At 38.0% G+C, this 22,683-nt stretch overlaps 1 protein-coding gene across 2 annotated transcripts in view; it reads left to right on the forward strand.

Moving 5' to 3' along the window:
- Positions 1-22,683, forward strand: part of LOC149020823 (ARM repeat superfamily protein) — a 59,885-nt gene that overhangs the window by 23,266 nt on the left and 13,936 nt on the right. For both annotated transcript variants that reach the window (XM_089149032.1, XM_089149033.1), the window contains 10 exons: positions 7,540-7,690; positions 7,801-7,970; positions 10,974-11,324; positions 12,950-13,117; positions 14,522-14,815; positions 15,089-15,265; positions 15,604-15,867; positions 16,383-16,481; positions 16,637-16,821; positions 19,182-19,517. In XM_089149032.1, the coding sequence (XP_089005158.1) occupies positions 7,540-7,690; positions 7,801-7,970; positions 10,974-11,324; positions 12,950-13,117; positions 14,522-14,815; positions 15,089-15,265; positions 15,604-15,867; positions 16,383-16,481; positions 16,637-16,821; positions 19,182-19,517 (2,195 nt within the window). The remainder of the gene's footprint in view (positions 1-7,539; positions 7,691-7,800; positions 7,971-10,973; positions 11,325-12,949; positions 13,118-14,521; positions 14,816-15,088; positions 15,266-15,603; positions 15,868-16,382; positions 16,482-16,636; positions 16,822-19,181; positions 19,518-22,683) is intronic.

Here is a 22,683-nt window from a genome sequence, read left to right on the forward strand (position 1 = left end):
CAACTGTAATATAAAATATAGGCCTAAATTTTGGTCTAACTACTCAATCTCAATCAGATTTTTGTCTCACGTCACCTTACTTATGCCAGACATTGTTTATCACTTAAGATAATGTTTATTCATAAGCTACACCCTATTTGGGTACAATAGGAGATGATTGCTAGAGGGTGAGCAAGCCAAGATTGATTCTGGAAGAAGACTAGAAGCAACTACATCAAGATCAGATAGTACCAAAGAAAGGCGGATTAATAAGACTTTAGAGGCTGTTGATGGGTTTTTAATTTTGGTGGAGGGTCAGGTTATGAAAGCCTGTATGGAGGGAGGTGGAAGATGGTGAGAATGGTGATAGATGTGGTTGAAATTAAAAGAAGAAGATAAAGAAAAACTAAAAGATAGATTGACAGCTAGAGATCCACTAAAGCCCACCTAGGTCCACCAAAAGTGATCCAATTTTGGATGTATATGCTGAGATACACAAGTAAAACTCAAATGAGAGCAATTTTCTTTTTGAATTCATGGTTGCATTCAAGAGATGCCAGAGTTTGAATTATATGAAGATGGAAATCTTGAAATAGCACGGTAGTTATAAAGAGACTTTTAGAAATAAGCCAGTATTTCCATACGTTGATAAAAAGTAAAAAATTCGAAAAAAATATCCTCTCCCCAAAACCTTGCAAGCTGTTCCCAAGACATACAAACTACATCTAAGCAAGGGTAATTACTTTACTTGGAAAACAAAAAGACCGATTAATACCACCTGGATAGTAAAATTTATTACACTAAATAACTTAGGAATAAGCCAGTATATATTAGTTCGGTACGCCCTCTATGTACCCACATTTTAGTCCATCAAAGTGGTCCATCACAAAGAAACACATGGATCCTAAGGCTGGCGGGATGCACATGTAACCCCATTCAAGGCTTATTTCCAATAAAGTAAGCCAAAATGTGACTTTTCTGCATTAAAAAAGTTCAAACAATAAAATTCCATGAGGAGAAAAAGTCAACCTTTAGTTCAATAACAAAAATTGGACTTTACACAGTACGTGAAATTTTCAACTTCTAATTGCTGAGGTTTTTCTCCGATATAAAAATTTTATAATCTTAGTATAATGAACATTATTAAAAAGAAATGGCAAAATAATCATAGGTTTTGGTGTCTAAAAGTTTATTTCCATGTAGAGCGACTTTAAACAACATTCATGCACCCAAATAATGTTCAACAAATTTGTTAAATTGGAAGATAATGAACTAGTCAAATTTTATTTGGTGCATACTAGAGCTGTTTAAAACTGCTTTGGGTAGATTTAGAATTTTTAGACATAAAAGAAAGATTATTTTGCCACTTATTTGGTTTTTACTGATGTTCAATCATTATAAGATATTATGAAATTTTTATATTTTAGACAAACCCTACCATTTGAAGTTTTAACTCCCCATACAATCAAATATTCAAATATTTGTTCTTGGATTGGGGGCTGGCCATTTATAGAATTTATCCATTTGGTCAATTTCATTTGTTGTGTGAATACTGATTGAAGCCGCTTTAAATGGAAATAGATTTTTAGAATCCTAAGAAAAAGATTATTTTTCAGCTCATGGTTTTTTTCACTTATGTTCAGTGACAATAAGGTATATGAAAATTTTAGTGCCTTTCTAGTATCAATTTCTATTCTCAGTTTCCCGTTATTTTTTATTTTCGTGTCTTTGGTATCTACCATAATCTTAATAATTCCGTTTAAAAAAATAGAAAAAACTCTGTAATCCATGATATACTTTAATTTACTATGGATTATGGGCCAAAAACTCTATCTACTGGTTTTTGCACCAGATCACTTGAAGACGCAATTCAAATGGAGGGTATAATATTCAAAGTACATTCTCTTTATGAAAACCCTATCTGTGCTCCTTTTCAGCATTCCAAAACCCTGCAGATCTATTCTCATAACTCTACGTCTCTGTTCATGGTTTCTCCTGCTTGAAGCTTCTCAAGATTTGCAGAGATTTCTGCAATTTTCTTCAGGTCTCTCTGTCTCTGTCTCTGTCTCTCTCTCTCACAGAGATGCATGTGATCCAGAAGGTGGACTTGCCGCTGCCAGGTACACGTACCTATATAACCACGATATTCTTCCCGGTCATTTCTTCTTCTTCAGAAACAAGAAAATAAAAAAGGACGAATCAAGAATCGAGATGATCATTGAGAACTCAAGTACCTTATTAGCAGATTCACATACCCTTCATGGTGTTTGTGGAATTGACCTCCATTTTCACTTGTCTTCCCTATCTGATGTTTGTGACGCTGCGGTTACCATATTGTGCTGTGAGCACACAACAGTAGTGTTCATCCTCTAGAATCGAGAGTCGCTAGAGTAGTGAACAAACCAATGCTTCCCATTTCTGGTTTTGGGGAAGAAGGAAGGAAGAAGAAAAGGTAAACTTGTATTTATTTCTACGGTTTGGGTTACAATTTTTCATTTTGATATACCAAAGTTACTTTTCATTATAGAACCCCTCCTTGACAGATGTTTTGATTCCTTTTAAAAATTGGCAAAATAGAGAATGAAAATTTATGCCAAAAAGGCCTTTAAAGAACCTAGAAACTGAAGGTTAAACATAGGCCGAACAACTAAATATTCAATTTTATTTTTCTTAAATGAGGGTTTGACTTTTTATATATTAGCTATTTATTATTATTATTTTTTAAACTCTTTTTATTGGATCAAAATAGGCTTTACTTTCTTTTTTTGTATATCATGGTAAATGTTTTTATGTTTGCTTCTATGATATATGAGACATTAGTAATTGTTGAATTTGGAATCTCAGAAATCCTTGAACTATGAGTACCAACCTAGGGTTTGAAGCCCAACTAAAACTTTAGATGTGATTTAAAAAAAAAAAAAAACCCCTAAGATTTGCACGATTTTTAGGGCCTAAAATAGGTTGTAGTACACTTTCTTATGTCCTAATTATGGTCCCCAAAACTAATGGCCAATGCATGCTTTCGGGCAAGACAATTTGGAACTAACCCGACTGGAAGTTGGAACTGTGCTTAAGACCTAGCCTTGAATAGTGCTACTACCTAGACGTTCTGTGAGAAAATACAGTGCTATCTATGCATTGTCAAGTTGGAATTTTGGAAACCCTTCCTACTTTGGGAACATCTCGTGTGCTCTAGTCCTGTAGAGTGAAGGTGGCAGCCATCTGGTTAGAAATCGGCTTCTCTCCATGGAGCATATCTCCTAGGGAGTGCTTAGTGAACTGTGAAAATTTGCCACATGTAACATACCAGTCCAATGGTTGCAGTGTAATTCTTATTTTTTCTTAACTAAAATCCATTCCCTATGGAAACTTGACTTCAATCATGATCTGAAAGTCCTTTCTTTTTGTTCCCTCCTCTTCTTCATATCTCCAAGATCTTCTTCAAGCCCTAAGAAGAGGAAGGGAAATTGAATTCAGATTTTAGAGATCTACTTATCTTCTTCACTTAGGATCTTTAAAAATCTCGAACTCTGCAGTTTTCTTAAGTGAAGATTCTTAAATTTGCTTTTCTTTGGAATCCAACGGTTTCTCAGGTTTACATTTGCTTTTCTCAATTTCTTCACCCCAAAAAAAAGAAGAGCAAACCAGACATGAGAAGTTTGATGTATGGAATGATGTATAGAGATATTTTGGATTTTGTGTCAGAGAAGGATAAAAAATAAAGTAAAATCCATAAAAGAATCTTCATGCTGGCCTATGCAATCTTTGTTCATGATCGAGACTGACTGCTAATTTTCCGCTCTTCTCTACCAACTCCGACAACAGTTTTTTCACTGGATTCTTCATCCATAAAACTGTTGTTTTTCTTGCCATAGAAAGTAGAAACGACAACTACCCGTAATTTCTTGGCCTTATTAACGAAAGGTTATTAGACATGCCTTCACCTCCCAAGTTCTTCTACCCTCACCAAACATGGTTTTTTTTGTATCTAGAAATCATCTCTACCTTCTTATTGGAATTATTGGATTTTTACTGGATTGGTCACTGTTTTGAGGCCTAGCACTACAGGTATAATATAAATATTGAAATGCTGAACCTAGATCTGTTTTGATTGTTTGGGAGAGGAGCAGGGTTTTCACAGGGAATGCGTTTTAGTTAAGGGGAAAAAAAAAGAATTCACCCTAACCGTTGGATTGGTATGTTACACGTGGCAAATTTTCATAGTTCAATGGGCACTCTCTGGGAGAAATGCTCCAGGGAGCAAACCCATCAAGTTGATGATGTATACCCAAGTTTAGGGTTAATCTTCAGGATCTTCTAATGTGGAACCAGCACACAATTAATGTGTATAGGGTGTTTCAGGTAAAGCAGAATAAGGGTTACAAGGCTGCTGGTTTTGTTATTTCAGATCTGAAATTGTATGAGATTTCAAATTTCAGATTCGATACTCAAACCCTAGGTTAACTAGAATTCGGCTAGGGTTAGGGTTGGGGTATGGGGAGGTATCCTGGAGTTCAGGGTTGGTTATATCTCTGTTCTTTAGTTTAGGGACTGTTTAGAGGAGGTAGGGGCTGAGGTATGAAGGTTTGAGAATTTTCTGATGTTCAAAAATTCTGCAACTGCTCAAGGAAGAAGATGAAGTGCAGAAAGTTTCAAAAATCAAGAAATAAGGCTGGTTTGGGCAAATTGAGGTTAGATCTTGGTTCAGCAGGCTTGGGCGATCCTAAAGAGGGTATAATGGGTGGTTTTGGGGCTGGTGTTTAGGGAATCCTAGTGGGGTTAGGACTGAAAATGTGGGGAAGAAGAAGATGTCTTGTGGCTGCTTTGGGAGGGCAAGGGTTGGGCTGAAACTGAGGGAAAGGGCTGGGGATGTTGGGCAAGCGGTTGGGGATGGTTTGAACTTACTTGTGAATGGATGCTTGGCTGGAGTTGCAGGAGAATGCTTGAAGACGGTGCTGGAATCTCAGAATTGAAGAAGACAAAAGCTTCTAACCCAGCCGCAGGTCACCCTCCCAGGAAGCCCACGACTATACCAGTCTAGTCTCAAAACTCGATTCATTCAATCAATCAAATCTGAAACAGCTTACGTTCGAAAGCTATTTATAGCCTGAAACAAAGGACTTAAGACTCATAATTGGGTTACTCTGACTATTAGGGTCCCACCACAACTTAACTTGGACTCTGAAAAATGTATTACTACGCAATCTCAGCCCTTGGATCTGAGATCTTACTTAAGTCACCTAATGCTAATTAAATAACTTAAGATTACAAACAAACTGGACCTGAAATGGAAATAACTCTTCCTAATTTAAGTTATCCTTAAAAGTAGGACTTCTTAAAAAGGAAACAATGCTTTCCTAAATTAACACAACTTAAATGACTCTTTCCAATTGAAACTTCAAAAGAAATGACTTGTTTTTTAGCTTCTAAATAAACTAAAGTACTGGGTTTTGGTCTTCCTTGTAGCTCAATCAAGGGGTAGGAATTGACCATTCTACCCCTGGGATGGATTCGGCCTCCCTGATTCATAGTTGGGCTTGGGCCCTTCTTTTTTTTTTTGGGGGGGGGGGGGGTCTGACCCTGGATATATCTGTTAATCTCCAATCAGACATCCATAGACCCTCTCTTGCAGAAGAGGAGAAAACAAACTCCTTGGATCTCATCTCCCTGATTGGCCAAGAGGGAAGTTTTGTTTTGTGGTAGAAAGCTAGAATCGAATGGGTGGAGCTAGTTGCTTCCAACTTTGCTGCTACTTAAATGGGTTCCTGCAGACTTGGTCAAATGCCAACTCCAACCATATGTTCATTGCCAGAGATGACTTCTCCCTCCAAAGTGTTGACGGCAACAAATTTGATATAATCTTCTAGTTCTCAAACATTTTTGCCCATCACCTTGTGATGTTTGTTCATTAAATTCGTTCCCATTTCCTAGTTATGTCATTAGTCCATCACTAGCTATTTCCTCCTATGATGAGATTTTGGCTGCTGTCCTTTCCAATTTGGCTAACAAAGCCTTTAGGTTGACAGCTACAGTGTGGGCTTCTTCTCTTCTTGCTGTTATCATTATTGATGGCTTCATACATATTAGCAGAGAATAAAATGTATTGCATCTTTGCTTGTGCATTTATGAATGGAAAATTTTCAAACTACTGAGAATTCATGGTGGTCATATTTTGTATCTTTTGCATATAATAATACAACTGTTTCAACATATTTGGGAGACTACCTAATGGATATATATGATGACATCAGCTGGTATTACTGTTTTACAATATTACAAGAAAAGATATTCTGTATTGTCCTTCATATATAGTCCATAAATACTCGTTCTTTTGCTTTACTATTTGCTAATCTGGGAAAATTAATTGTGACCATGGATTGACTCTGCCATGTGGAGATGTGTCAAATCTTACTGTTGGATTTACAGGGAATTGCTTATCTTGGCCATATGTCAAATTTAATTCTGAATTTCAATTGCTTATCCTTCCATCTAATGCCATTCCCTTCCATGTATCCATCAGTATGTCTAAACACCCTGCCTCCCTCTTTGTCTTTGGTAGTCCTGTGCACCCTCCTGTAGTCTTAAATTCCAGATTTGCATATGTTAAACTCTGCTCAGGATGTTACTTGAGATTCAGTTACCCTTGGATCTTATGTCAACTGACTTCCCCTTCTGAGCTTTTGTATGGTGAAATTGAGACCATTGTAAGGTTAATTGTAGTTGACTCACTTATGGTAGCAAATTCCTTTTTAACATTCTTATAGAAATTGGAAAACATTCTCCCGTGTGGGAAAAAGTGAGTTGGTATGCGTCAGATTAGGTCAATGGAAATTAACAGATATTCTTTTTTCATGATTTTGGTTTTATATGCTATAAATTAAGGTACCTATGCCAATTCGTTGACGACAACAACAATCAGTTCCTTTTCCCTACCTAACGTAGTTGGTTACTGGATCCTAGATGGCATCAACAGAACTTTGGGCTGCCTCAGGAACTCGTGACATCCGCCAATTCTTAGACATTATGAATAAACTATTGCAGTGGACTGACAAACTAGATTTGGGATTGTAAAACCATCTGTGCTTTCGTGTATTCCTATAGTTGTACTTATAACTAGCATTCTGTGACTCTTAAGAGTTTATTATGTGATTTCCCAGATTTTGATGATTCCAAAAAAGTTTTGCGGTTTAAACCCTTGGAGAAATTAATGTTATCTATCTAAATTTATTTCCTAGCAATCTTGTGAAAGCAGCTCGAGTGTGACTAGATTGAACATTGTAGTCCAAACTTGGATCTGATACATTAAGAGTATCTATGGTGGCTACACTTTTTAGAAATGGACATGGCTTGTTATATAATTTTCATCACTGTACTAATTTCTAATTGTCATATTTATATTTTCATGTTAAAGCTGGGGTATTGACTGGAATGATATACACTTCCTGTAGTATACAGATATTGTGGACCAAGAAATGCAGATTGCATGCCAATAGAATATGGTTTTCACTTTTAATTTCCCTTTTTTTATTGGACAATATACTAAGACCCACTTTACTCCAGATATCAGAAGAGCTGCTTCAACGTACAATTAAGTGCCTTGTAGATGTGGTTAATTCTGAGACTTCCATATTGGCTTCCATTGCTATGCAAGCACTAGGTCACATTGGACTGTGTTGCCAATTGCCAGAGCTTGTTCTTGATTCTGGTTCAGGTAATCTGTTTTTTGTATTTTGAAATTTCTGAATTCAAGGAAGATCTTTATTAATTTATGTAATATGTAAGGCATATGCAAGCTCAATCCTTCTTCTTTCCGAACTGCAGCTGGGGTTTTGACGATTTTACATGAAAGGTTGGAGAAGCTGCTCTCTGGTGACGATATCAAAGTTATCCAGAAAATTGTACTTTCTCTGGGACACATCTGTATGAAAGAAACATCGTTCCCAGTTATACGTGTTGTCCTTGATTTAATTTTCAGTCTTTGCCGTTCAAAGGTGGGTAACAGTTCTTGTTTCATTATTTACGTCCATATCAGCCTTTTTGTGCATAAAATGCTGAAGTTAGAACCAATGAGCTCATTTCACCCAGGACCCTTCTGATGAAGAGCTAAGTGTGTATTCAGGGAGGAATAGAGGCCATCGTCCTAAGAGGCTTATATTCAAGCGCAAAAACTATGATATTAGTTATAGTCGGGCCCATGTCTAACCCATATGTTGGTTATAACTTTAGCATTTAGGCTCACGGAGAGCCTTTCTAGCCACTCGGCTATCATGCTTTGGGAGATTTTCAGCTGATTTCCTGGGACCATGTGGCCGCCTTTGGGATATTGCTGCAAGACATTAGTGATTAGTTGCTGATATTGTGAGCTCATCTGGCCGGATGGGAGTTGCTGCAAGTTACATCATAACTTTATTTAAGTTTTTATTATGTTTCAGTTTCCATTTTTGTGGTTGTCTCTTAGTATGTTAGTAGCAACTAAGAGTTGCCTCTTATTTAAGAAGGCTTCTTTTATTTGGTGAGTGTTCATCATATATAAAAAAAGGGGGAGGGGGCATGGTGAAGTTACTCTAGCTAAATTTTTTGGTATCTATTATGTTTCGGTTTCCATTTGTGTGGTAGATTTAGTATAATAATAAGAGACTTCAGGTCCCTCTCTTACTTGAGGATTGAGAACTCAGCGTTGAAACTGGTTTCTACTGGCCAGAAACCAAAAATGTCTCAGTTGCAACCATATCTTGGTTGAAACTTGGTACTTTCTCTATGTTAACTCAAACGTTGACTATGAGGCCCAGAAATAGATTTTCCTGTGCTGGTTCTTGTTATGCACCCTTTTTTGACATTTGGAGACCTATCCTTGCATTGCTTTACATAGATAACTCAAAATAATTCTGTTTTTTTTTTTAACCCAAGTTGGATGTTGTATGTTCTCGGAAATGGTATCAAATAAAGTTTGATCATAACATAACTCCAATATAAATCAGTTGCAGGCTCCTAGGTTTTTCGTTGACTTGGTGGTGATACCAACTCATATCCCCCTGCCAAGTCTCTTGCTCTCTCACCCTCAATCCCCTTTCTTCAGCCATCCTATTTTGTAGAGTTCCAACGGCCATCCCCCCCTTTTACTGTGGCCATGTTACGACTATTTATCCCTTTTGTGTCTTATGCTTTGTATGTCTAGTGTGTCAATTGTGTTTATGAAATTCAACCTACAGGAGAAGAGATAGAGAGAGATGGGGGGGGGGTTGAATAGGTTGAACTAGTGAAAATTGCCTATTTGAAGAAAACTTGCCTCAATTAAATTCAATCAAAAGGAATAAATATAAGACAGCCGACAAGGCAATGCAAGATTTATAGTGGTTTGACTCAATTTCCACTCTAACCTTGGAAGGAATTCCACTAGTGATTCCCTTTCTGTAAATAGGTGGGGAAACAACACCTCTTACAATCTTGCTAAGACAAGAGGACCTGTACAGAATCTTGATCCCGGACAAGAGTATCCAATCTCTTAGGGATGAGAGAGTCCTTGTGCCTTACTTTAAGTCCAGGCTAGAGCCTTAGCATAATCAACAATTACAAGAGTAAAGAATGATAAAGACATTATCTATCAAAAGGGTTTGACACAATGCCCATCGAGTGAATGGTGATGATGCACAATGATATGAATGATGTTGCAATGCTGCCAATGCATCAGTAGTCTCCTCAACTTGCGTCTTCCTCTTGATGATGCTTGAGGAAGGATACCTAGACTTCTTCTTACCTAGCTTTTCAATAAAGAGCAATTTAACTCCATGTTATTTGGACTTCTAGGGAGATAAGGTTTGACAGAGAGAAGCAATAATGAAAGGCTAATTAATGTTTTATTAATTGTGAGTAAGAGTGTCAGTAAGACCTTTATTTATAGGTAAAATGTGGGATTGACTTGAGTCCCAATGGATAGAAATTGGTCTCATTTTTTTCCTAATGGTCGACCTACACAGCTAGTCTTTAGAAAAAATAGCCATTGGATGTTTAGTTGGGAGGTCTGTTGATGGTCAAGTTTCAGAGTGATGTACCAAGGTTGGACCCCCAAAAATTAGGCCAAAAAACCAGACCCAAAAACAGGCACATAAAGCTGTCCGAATACCTCAGGGGTATTTTGGTCATTTTCAAGCCCCTTTTGGGGCACAATATGGGTCTTAATAGAATCTCCTCGATCCAAGGGTCATGTATCTACTCTCGGTTTTCTGTTTGAGTTAGTAATTTTAGAGTTATAGTTCTTTTAAAGTTATGTTGAGTTACTTGTGGATAAGATAAGATTCCTTATCTAGAGAGGATCTTACCTTTTAGAGTTGTTTCCTATTTGGGAGTCTGTTTATTTCTGAGATCAGCTATTTAAGCCATATTTTAGTTAGTGTTTGTTAAGTATTGTATTGGATCCCTATTAGATAGGGAATCTCAAGTTGTGCTGTTTCAAGTGACATTTTGGCTAGTCTATGCCAGATTGGCATAATGCTTGGGCATTCATGCTTTTTGACATATATCATGGGGTGTTTCTGAAATTTCCGCTAAAATTTAGACACGAATGGTTCTTATTCTTCATTTTATTCAACAATTAAAAACATGTGGGCTTGTGAAAATCCACGTAACACTCAGAGTCCCAGACACTAGGAAAATTAACTTTTATTGTTAAGTGCTCCCCTCAGTGTGGTCCAATTCATTGCATTGTACTATGCCAATGACACATATATTTTACTCCACATACAAGTTACAAACGGAAGTGTCATTCTGTAATCCAACTTCATCTGACAGACGTCAGATGTCATAGGTTGAACAGATGAAAACACTGGCCTTAATAAGCATCTTAAACTTCTAGAAAATTTGTCACTAGCTTACTCAACTTGAAACAGTAGTAAATTACTCCACTTTTGCCATTTTTTGAATATTTTATAATTTTTTCAATGTTGCATACAACCATATACAGAACAAACTCTTAATGTATGCTGTTATGTATCTTTCAGGTTGAAGAAATACTATTTGCTGCTGGAGAGGCTCTTTCATTTTTGTGGGGTGGGGTTCCTGTGACGTCTGACGTGATTCTCAAAACAGATTTTGCATCCCTTTCTCTGTCGTCAAGATTTCTGACTGGTGAGATGCCATCATTTCCATCAAGGCGCACGCCCACTGAAGAAAGTAAAGCCAGGGAGGATTGCTGTACAATGGTCAGAGATGTAATTACTAGAAAGCTTTTTGATGTTCTTCTGTACAGTAGCAGAAAAGAAGAGCGCTGTGCTGGGAGCGTCTGGCTCCTATCACTCACAATGTATTGTGGCCGTCATCCGAAAATCCAACAACTGCTTCCTGAAATTCAGGTTTGTTATTGGACCTATTCTGCTTTCCTTCTGGACTGTATTAGCTTGATTTGGTAATTTAATTACCAATCTGTGCACTTCTTTCCGTTGGTAAATGTGGTCCCGCCGGGGGAGGGGAGGAATTACTGGATCTTGGGGATAGAAACTGTTAGAGGCTTGTCTATTACATTATTTACTTTTATCAAACCGATTTAGATAGGAAATGTGACGTTCGGTAGGAAGGCGGGTATTCCTATTCTCTTGTTAAGTATCTGCATCTATGTAAAGGAGACACAATATTTTTCACTCTAGTACCAGAAAGGCCTAACATTTTCTTTGCCAATGTGTGGATGCCTCAGTATATTCATTAGGGATTAGCAATGCTTATTTGAGCATGGTCAGTCAGCTAGTCAACACTGGCCAATTAATACATAATTTAGCATGTGTATTGTGTGTTAAACATACGGTTGGTTGACTTATTGAACGTTACCTATTCTTTACTCTATTTTTACCTTTCTCCAAGTGCTTATTGTCAGTTTCTTTTCCCTTTGTAATTATCATGTTATTCATTGTTTTTGTTTCAGTAAATTTCAGTTCATAAATATTTTATAAGTCCAATTTTTTCATTTTAAGATGGAGACTTTTGTATAAGTTCAGAGAATAACTTGGCAAATTGTAGATTTAGAACTGAGTAGAGAACAACTTCTTTTCATTTTTGATCTTGTTAGAACTGACCCCCAAGAACTTACGATACAGAGGCCTGCAAATCATTTTCTCCTTATCTTGCCCAGCTAGCTGATCAGAATTCTAAGTAATTGTTAGAGGCCCTGTTTCAAAGGTTCCAAGTTATTGCTGGGGGAAATACTGGAATTTTCATCCTCCATTACTGAATGGTAATCTTTTTATGTATGAAGCATTAACACAGGGTCGCTTTGTAAATTCATATTATTTCAAGCACAGCGACTGGGGCTTTGCAAGCAGGACAGTGAACTAACAGGTGGCGGTGGAAAATGGATTCAGCACCACTCAAACAAAAGACGGTGGAAAAAAGGATCGTGCAAACAGAACCTTCTAAATACCTACTGACCTATTGGGATGCTTTTCTTGTTGCTGCCCGTATAAAAAAAAGCGGGGTTCCTTGGGTCTTCTGGACACGCTCACCCAGGAATTTAACCAGAAGCAGCTTATCAGTCAAGATTAAGATTTCAGCAATATCTTAAAAAAAAGAATATTAGTCTTTTGACAAATGAATATGTTTCTATTTTATTGTATTTTTATTTTTAATAAAAGGATTTGTTCTCATCCTTTTCATATATTTGAAGTCTGACTGATGTAAAGCATCCTTCCCATTGACTAGTCTCTTTTGTTTTTTTTGTCTTTATTATTAAATCAGAATCTGCAGGTGACAATATTTAGTTTTAAATCTTGAAAACCATGTGATCCACTGGACAAAAAGCAGAAAAATCTGGCTAGAAGAAGAAAAAGACTTTCTGTCTACGTCTGACAAAGTTTATAAAACCTGAAGCCAACTCAATTAGCTATAGGCCAATGTTGGCACTAACTCTTGAAAGACGAGATAGACTGAATAATTTTGTTTCTTAATACTCCCAGACAGATTGTTTACAGACCTTGTGTTTGTTTTGCAGGAAGCATTTTCACACCTCCTTGGAGAACAAAATGAGCTCACTCAAGATATTGCATCTCAAGGCATGAGTATTGTGTATGAGCTCGGTGATGAATCAATGAAAAAAGACCTGGTAAATGCACTTGTTGGAACATTGACGGGTTCAGGGAAGAGGAAAAGAGCCATTAAGGTGGGCAAAGCTGCTCTTTTTTTCTATTTTTCTTTTTTCTTTCATTTTTTTTTTGGGGGGTGTTTTATAACTTGAAGACGAGAAAAAAATGTTACAAACATCTTTCTCTTTCTCCTGCATTTCCTTCAAATGAAAAACAATTGGGGACATAAAAGGCAATGGGAAAGACTGGAAAATCACCAAAACCAACCAACAGGCACAACTGAGAGAAAAACAAGAAAGGAAGAAAGAACCACAATAACCATTGTTCTTAAATATTGCAGTTGTATCGGTCAAACAATTTCTATTTTGTTGACAGATCTGTTATTGCCAATTTAGGAAGATCAATCTACATAGGGATTTCCAGCATCCATTTTTCTGGAATTGTTGGCAGAAGGGGAGAAAGAGATTTCTTTCCCTTAATTATTTTTGGGTGGGGGGTGGGGGTTGGGGTGGTTGGGGAACTTACCTTAGAGAGAGATAAAGATGTTAAATAATTCAGTTTAAGTTAAATGGCTTGGTTTCTGTTAAACCATTCAGCTAAACGGTCTTGATCTTGAAACCATAACTGAACCATTTATTAAATGGTTTCAACGTTCCAGTTTGAGCTAAGAGGTTTGGATTTGGTACAAGATGTGATAAAGCAATCTAATTAGGTTAAACATCTGGTTTGGTTTTGAGCATTTAATTACACGTTCTTAGTTTGGAAATCATAACCTGACCATCTATTAGACGGTTCCATACAGTTGTTTTCAGCTTGATTATTTAACATCCTTAGAGGGAAGATATGGTGTCGTAGAATTGTTTGAAGATGGCAGAGGGAGAAGTTGGCAGGAATTACTATAGGGAGTGGATTTGCTGAATATGATTCCTTGGGCAATATGGAAGCTGGAAGGAATACTCACCATTGTATAATGTTGGGCAATAGGGATTTGTGGGAGAGAGGTAGTGCCACTGTCTTTCAAGTCTTAACTTGACAGACCAAGGCCCTTGAAGTATGGACATTTTTCCTAGTTATTTATGGTAAACCCAGGGTTGGACAGCCCAGGATTGAGGTTTTGTATTTACCTATCCAATCTGATATAGATCAGGATAGGTGAAAGCCTGTGCAATCCTGTATCCTGAATCTTGATACATGATCATAAACAGATCTGCAAATTTTTGTTGCACCAACAGGTAAAAACTGTTTAGTCATTTGGTCATTCCCAGATACCAATGCCAAAGTCTCAATCTGAAAATAAACTACATCACCTCATCATCTACTCCACCCCACAAATGATCATGCTTCCCCCCTCTTTTCAATGCCACAATTTAACCACCTCGTCATTTGTTGCTTTTATGTTGCCTTTTCAAGTTGTGGGTCCGAGTTTACTTTCTTATGTTGTAGACCAACTCAAATATAAATGACTGGTTTCTCTCATGCAGCTTGTTGAGAACTCTGAAGTCTTTCAAGAAGGGGCCATTGGTGAAAATCTCAGTGGAGGGAAACTTAGTACTTACAAGGAGCTCTGCAGTTTAGCAAATGAGATGGGAAAACCAGACTTGATTTACAAATTTATGGATCTGGCCAATTATCAAGCTTCTCTAAATTCCAAGCGGGGTGCTGCATTTGGGTTTTCTAAGATAGCAAAACAAGCTGGGGATGCTCTTCAACCACATTTACGTTTGCTAATTCCCAGGCTTTTCCGATACCAGTATGATCCCGATAAAAATGTTCAGGTATGTGGGATGTCTATGTGTGCTTCATAATGTTGCTGAATTTTCAGTCGAATCCAATGTGTTAATGCATTAGCAGTTAAATTAACCAATCAGGGAATTGTTCAGGCTGAGATTGAGTGAGTATTCTTCCTCCTCCCAGTAAGTGGTCATTGACAAAAAGGGGGAAGTCTTTTGACGTACTAAGACATTGTTATCTGCATTTATTAGGGACCTAGAAGTTCCCTAGGATATTAGTCATGCCCTTGTATGATTTGGTTGTTTCTGTATTTGTAGGATGCAATGGCACACATTTGGAAGTCACTTGTGGCAGATTCAAAGAAGACTATAGATGAACACCTGGACCTAATTATTGATGATTTATTGACTCAATGTGGATCCAGGCTTTGGCGTTCACGAGAGGCTTCTTGTCTTGCCCTTGCGGATATTGTCCAAGGGCGTAAGTTTGATGAGGTATTTACTCTTGGTTTAGCTTCTTAGTAATTGCTTTATAGGCAATGAGGCTCTTAGGATGCATCATTGTTATCTGTCAAAACATCCTGCATGATTATAACGAGCCAATTGCTGGTGTGAAAATCTTAATTTGGCAACATAAGGTGTGTATTTTTGTTGTCTATCCATTTCTACAAAATTAGTGATGTTCATTCATATTTCATTGCACTGGCATTTTTAACTGGGTAACCACACATATTTCACAAATTTGTCGTAAGTCTCCCCCCCCCTCTCAATCTCTTAATTTTCTTTCTTTGGGGATAACGGTCACCATGATGAGTTTTTTTCCTGTCATGTAGGTATCAAAGCATTTGAATAGAATATGGGTAGTGGCATTTCGTGCCATGGATGACATAAAGGAAACTGTTCGGAATTCAGGAGACAGTTTGTGTCGCGCTGTGAGTTCGTTAACTACGAGATTATGTGATGTTTCACTTACCTCACTGTCAGATGCAAGGAAAACGATGGATATTGTTTTGCCATTCTTGCTAGCTGATGGGATAATGAGTAAAGTCTCCAATGTCAGAAAGGCATCGATAGGAATGGTTATGAAGCTTTCCAAGGTAGGCGGGTTTTAATTTCTGGGGGTTCTAAGAAGTGATAACTGATTCCTAGGAAGTTGCATTCATTTATCCCTTTTAACAGCACAACTAACATTATCTTCTTTTAGCACAGTTAAGGGGCTAGACCATTGTGGCAGGATTATAAGTGTGCCCTCCTATGGTCTGGCTATTACAGCATTATTTTACTTGTGGTTCTGTCCTGACCTTGAATATTCAGGCCTTTAAAGCCGCATCTATTTAGTGCCTCTTTCTCTTTCACAAATACTGTCCCTCCTTTATGTTTATTTTTATTTCCTATTAGTTTATTCCTTGGTGGCCAACTTTATTTGTTGCTCTTTCTCTCCTCTCGGAAAGAAAGGGAGGGGGAATTGCCATTAAAATATGTGTATTCATTTCCTCATTTTTTTCATTTGAAATTTGACTACATTTTTACGTGTAATAGTTCAACTATTTATACTGAACTGTCTATTTGTTGTTTCTCAACTTAATACAGAAACTTCTTCGAATATCTGCAGGGTGCTGGGATTGCACTTCGTCCACATCTGCCTGATCTGGTTTGCTGCATGCTTGAAAGTTTATCTAGTCTTGAAGACCAAGGGCTTAATTATGTCGAGGTTGGAAAAGCTATCTTCTTACTGATAGGACTGAAGTGTCCCTTCATGAAGTCTTGATATTATCATCTAATCTTTAAACCCTTTTTTTTTGTCCTTTTCTTTTAAATGTGTTAACATCCCAATTTTTTTTTTTTGGCCTTTGGGTTATGAATCAGTTGCATGCAGCAAGCGCTGGTATCCAGACTGAGAAGCTTGAGCATTTGCGAATTTCAGTTGCGAAGGGCTCTCCCATGTGGGAAACTCTTGACCTATGTATAAAAGTTGTTGATGCACCATCGTTGGATCAATTGATTCCTCGCCTTGCTCAGCTTGTTCGCTCTGGGGTTGGATTGAACACTAGGTTTGTTGATATGTGAAATTCATAAATTTTGGTGGTTCTAACCTAGGAAAATTTTTACTGTTATGCAGAATGGTTTTTCTATGTTTGTATCAGAACAACCAAAAACCTGGCATTCTATTCTCTTCTCTTGTCCCCCCAATGGCAATAATGGGATATAATAGCGCCAGATATTTTCCATCATGTAATATGTCTTCTTTCTCTTCCTTGGGCTGGGGTTTGATTGCTAATATATTTTTTTGGATGAATAAAAAATATATTAAAACACCGGGCCAATGAGAAATACAAAGAGAAACTGGGGGGCAGCAGTCAAGAGGGCGACTAGAAAGAGGAGGTTAGACTCCAGGAACTAACAATCGATCTATTCCTTGGAGAGTCAAAGACTGGGGGATGGGGGAAAGTAATAAGTCTAGAAAAAAAAACATCAAAATAGATGGCATTCCAAATTAAGACTCGGGATTGGGATTTGGAAGTCCATCTTCTTATGTTGCGCTCAGTGGCGGCAAAGACGAGCTTACTCACTTGGTTGCAAATCGTGGAGCCAGAGAAGATTCTCAGGATCCAATTCCAATTTGGAGCAAAACCAAAAGAACTTCTCGATCTAGGCCAACTAGAAGCATGGGCTAAACTCCAGATGGAGCGGGAGAAGGGACAAGAGGAAAAAAGGTGATTAAGGTCCTCGTTTGCATTCCAACAGGGAAAATAGTTGTGGTTGGCGGGGATGTGGCGACTGAGGAAAGATTGGACTGGGAGGGCTAGTTTGAGGGCTCTCCAAAGGGTCAGGGAGTGGCGGGGGATGTAGCCTTTGAACTAAACTAGAGGGGCTTATGGGACCGGGGAAATGGGGACCTGAGGAGGTTCCAAGCAAAGGTAGTTGTGAAGGTTTTGGTATAGGAAGGGATCCAAATGGTGAGGTTGAAAGCAGAGGACAAGAGGGGGGGGGGGGGGGGGGGTTCCAAACTTGTGTGAGACTAGGATGGGGAGAAGGGGACCAAGAGCCATTAGCAATAAAGGAGGAGAAAGGGATAGCGTTAGGGATGCATGAATCATAAACAGCCCGGGGGCCAAGAAGAGTGAACAATAACCCCATCGGATGCTAGGGTCAAGCAATAAGGAAGTGGAGGATCCGGAGGAGATTTGAATTGCTAATATTTGTATTGCTTATTCGGAAAATCAGATTCTCTGGATTTTTTTTTTGGGGGGGGGGGGGGGGGGGGGGGGAGGGGTTTGAACAGATTGTCTTGTTGAACTCAATTAATCGCAGTCAGTTTGTCACTAGTCATCTATACTGGCTAATTGATGTAGCAGCCATGATGCTTCTTTTTTTTTTGGATGAATAAGTAAAAACCACTAAAAACCCCTGCAAGGGGAAAAGAGGTAAATGTAGCAGACATGTTATTAAGAAGTAAATGGAGAAGCAAGATGGATGCTTAGATATCATTGGAAAGTGCAGAAGAATGGGAAAGATAGATCTTTTAATTGCTGTTTCTACTGATCATGGATCTGTGGCAGAAATGAAGCTTGAGTTTTGGTGTGGTAATTTGATACATTTTCCTGGAGTTCTCTGGATTGTTTAAAAATTAGGGAGGGAAGTTGATGGCTTAGATGGAGAATTGAGCTACAGTGAAATAAACTTTTCTTCTTTCGGCAATTTTGATATTAAAATCCTGTTTTTTTGGGACTTTGAAGTCCATCCTTCCTGCTGCCTTTCTGAACTTGTCTTTCTGTAACTTTTACCCCTTTTTTCCCCCAAATCTGTTTTGATCCATTATTTGAGCACCATAAATCAAGAAAAACACAGAACTCAACCTTAACCAACTTAATGGGGGTGGACTACATGGATCCAAACAGGTGAAAGAATAGAAAACAAGGTTTTACCCAGAAAGTGGGAAAGAAAATGAGGGATGGGCCAGAAAAATATGGGAAAAGAGGCACAGGGAAAGAGAAAGGGAATACAAGGATATTGACAAAAAGAGGAAAGAGCCACAGCCATACACATCAAGGTATGTTCACCTGGATAGGATCAGCTACATGAATCTTTGCCCTTGAAAAAGCCTTGTGCAAGATCATACTTGGTACAAGACCTAGACTAACATGAATCCTTGCAGTGTTGTGGGATTCCTAGCTATTTGGCATCAAACTCACCTTTTTTATACTATAAAGTTGCTAGTTGTCCCATTAAAGAAAAGAATGTATCAGCAGGAGCTGTTGAGTTGAGAAATCATATAGCTAGTTGCATTTAATAGCTGAAACAATGATAATTAATATTCTTGAGGATAAGAAATGGAGCTTTCTTTTCTACTTGCTTAACACAGATTTAAGGTACTTTGTCGTTTTAATTTTATACATTATCCTTGTTGCAGGGTTGGTGTTGCTAGCTTTATTACCTTACTTGTTCAAAAAGTTGGTGCTGATACAAAGCCATTTACAAGCATGCTTTTGAAGATCTTGTTTGCTACTGTTAAAGAGGAGAAAAGTGGGGCAGCAAAACGTGCTTTTGCAAGTGCTTGTGGAGTCACATTGAAGCATTCAGCTCCTTCTCAGGCCCAGAAGTTGATTGAAGACACTGTAGCATTGCATACTGGTGATAGAAATGCTCAGATTTCTTGTGTGGTTCTGCTGAAGAACTTTTCGCAACTAGCTGCCGATGTCGTGGGTGGATATCATGCGACGATCATTCCTGTTGTTTTTGTTTCAAGGTTTGTGTGTTCTTTCTGAAGCCATACTTTGGATGGTCTACTTTTCCATTTTTCCCCTTTTATATTCTCTGATTTCTGTCATTGGTATTTCCTTTCATTGTCTTGCTTAACCTTGAAATTGAAAATTAGAACATGGTAGAGAAATTGTCTTGCATTTCCAATTCCCAACTTCAGATACCATTTTGAGTCTGATTAGCAGGCCAAAATGTTTTCTTTCCCCAAAAGAAAGGATCATCTCTTGCATTCAGACTATTTTAAATGCTGTTTGATGTTTATGGACATCTTGGAACAAACATTAGTGTTGCTTTTTTTTATTTTTATCATGTTTTGGGTGTTTAAAATCTTCTCTTCTCACAGGTTAAACCATATGAGATGAAATGGGTAATTAATCTAATGATTTTTTCAAATCTTATTTCGGTTGGTAGGTTCTCTTGAAATCTTTGACCCACAACAGATCTTATTTAGCCTGTCTCTTCAAATCTTTATCCTAGAGCAGATCTTCAGATCTTTTTTAGCACGTCCCTTCAAACCTTCATCCAGAACAATAACAGGTTATCAACAGATTCAACACAGCATTTTCCCAAATGCACCCTTTGTTTTGAGATGTTCTTATATCAAGTGGGCTGTTAATGTCATATTATGCAATCCCATGCACTTATGTATGTTTACATCATTTTGTGTGTGTATACGTCGTATCTCCTTGTTCTCCTATTGTATGATTGATCAATAAATGCTAACTTACATATAGGGTGGTCCTATCTCTAGAACCCGAAGAATACTAACTAGCATGGGATGGTCCTATCTCTAGTATGAATTCTAATCTTAAAACAACAAACAATTATGTCGAAACAAAAAGAAAAAATAAAATTTAAAAAGTATTCTCTTTCTATAGGAAATAACTCCCTGAAATGTTCCCTTTGAAAAGAGGAGGCAGAAATCATAGTTGTCAAGGCGGCTAGGTGTCTAGGCAACTAAAGATGTTGGATGTGCAGGATATGTCTATGTGATAAGCAATGATGCTTTTACATAACTTTGCGTATCTGCAGCATTGAAGCAATATCAATGCAATATGAACTTATTATCCTAGCAGTGAGTTAAAATGTGAAAATCAACATGTTAAACAAAGTATAGGATATTTATATATAAGCTCTTTCAAAAATAAAGCAATAAGCATGTCTATACTAGTGAAGTGTGAACAACACATGCTGTCGCCTTGGGCCAAGAAAGAGCTTGGATGCCTAGGCAATTTAATGCTTTGACAACCGCTGCAGGAATGGAATGTGTCAGGATGTCAGGAGGAATCCCAAATCTTTTACTTAAATGTTTTAGGACATGGCAAGTATGTTTATGGTCCCCTTTTTTTTGTGGTGAAACATTTATGGTCCCCATGGAATCAGCATCGCTCAGCTGGAGACATGGAAATAGGCTGCAGAGGAAGAGAAAGGAGAAGAAATCATAACAGCTTGCAAGTTGAAGACGGGCCCCTTGTAGAGATGCCTTGTCTAGTCGTCTTAGTCAAAAGTGGGACCTATATGGCTTGCATGGGCTAGGACTATTGTAGTGGGATAAAATGAGCCCATGGTTTCATGGGCTTGGATTATTTTAGTGGGAGAATATCAGCCTATTATTTTGAACTAAGCCCAAGTCTAGCTTTGAAAAGTCAACAAAAGGAGCTAGTAGGTGGTGTTGGTTAGTGGTGGGGTGTAGTAGTTGGATGTTTTCATTATTGTTTTGACTAGTGGTGTTGGGTAGTACTTGGATGTTTCCATTAATGTTTGTAGTAGGTTGTGTTAACTAGTGGTTGTTACCATTAATGTTTATGTCTCTTTAGAATACTATATAAAGAGACTTATGTAAGTGGTGAAGATACAACTCATGAATTGAAATCAAATTGCTTGCTAGCATTCCTCCTCTTTGGAGAACCCTTGTGTTTGATCAAGGTAGGTTGGTGTTCGATCCAATCGATCCACCTTGCGGTGTGAAGCCTGGGTGTTACATGTTACATTGTTATTGTCACTTTCTTCATTATAGTTCTACCCCTATTTGAAGATCTATTCAGCCCGTTTCGTTATATGCTATTATCCTTATAATACCATTCTAGTTTCAGCCCTCTTTCCCATCTAAACTATGGTTCACCTTAAGTCCATCAAATTTGCAATTGACTCCTTGTGAAAAGGTCCTATTTGGGTACACTGTTTTGATCAATCAAATACAATACTACATTAGTAGGTCTCAAATCACTCTCCATTAACCATCTTAGTATCTTGGGTTCTCCAGTGGTAATTGGGTCCTGCATCCCTCTCGGACATTCCTTGGCTAGGGTTTAGGTCGCGTTTAGGTCGCCGCTCTCTCACATCACCATTGGTCTAAGTATTGGCGCATGTCAAGGTAAAGCCTAGCCAAATGCAAGTCATCTACTTGGTTATATCAACTTTGATCCAGATACGTCCATTCCTTGCCCCGGCGATCCTTTCCAAGTATCCTTCACACTAGAGTCAGCGTATCCTATGGCTACAACCAACTCGGACTACGGACTCATTAACCTTATTGATCATCCACAAATAATAGATGGGAAGCTCTCATGTCCTCTCACGGGTTGGCTACCGGTCTTGAACACTTATGAGCCCAAGTTTACTAAATGGGACCCTACCAATGAATGACCTCTCACGAGTATCCACAATGTGATTCATGTCCTCTCACGGATATAACTCACCGGTGTTGAGCGCCCATAAATCCCCATTGCTACCACGGGTTACTCGGTCTCAATACCTTCCGAATCGAGTCTGATATAACAGGGAATCATAGCCAACACTGCTAGACAAGTTCCAGGTATGACAACCAATAATCCGGGAAAGCGTCAAAGGGCACCATCGAAAATATCCCATACTATTCCCATTGATGTTCAAGGACAAAAATGTCAAAAGGACATTCCCCAATCCTAAATCATACCTAATCAATCACATTTCCAATTCAGTCATAACATACACAACTGATATCTCATCATATAAAAGAGTACATAAAGGCAAGATCAATTGAATATGCAACATATATGAGTAAGAGTCCATACATGATCAAGTACATAAAAGAAATATAAAAGTAAGATCCTACTGTTGTTACAACAGTCATATCATACTTAGAACTACAATATCAGTAGCAATTCTAGGTG

The sequence above is a fragment of the Hakea prostrata genome, chromosome 3 (assembly GCF_041222555.1).
Source record: "Hakea prostrata isolate BN-2017 chromosome 3, UWA_Hpros_2, whole genome shotgun sequence".
Classification (NCBI taxonomy): Eukaryota; Viridiplantae; Streptophyta; class Magnoliopsida; order Proteales; family Proteaceae; genus Hakea; species Hakea prostrata.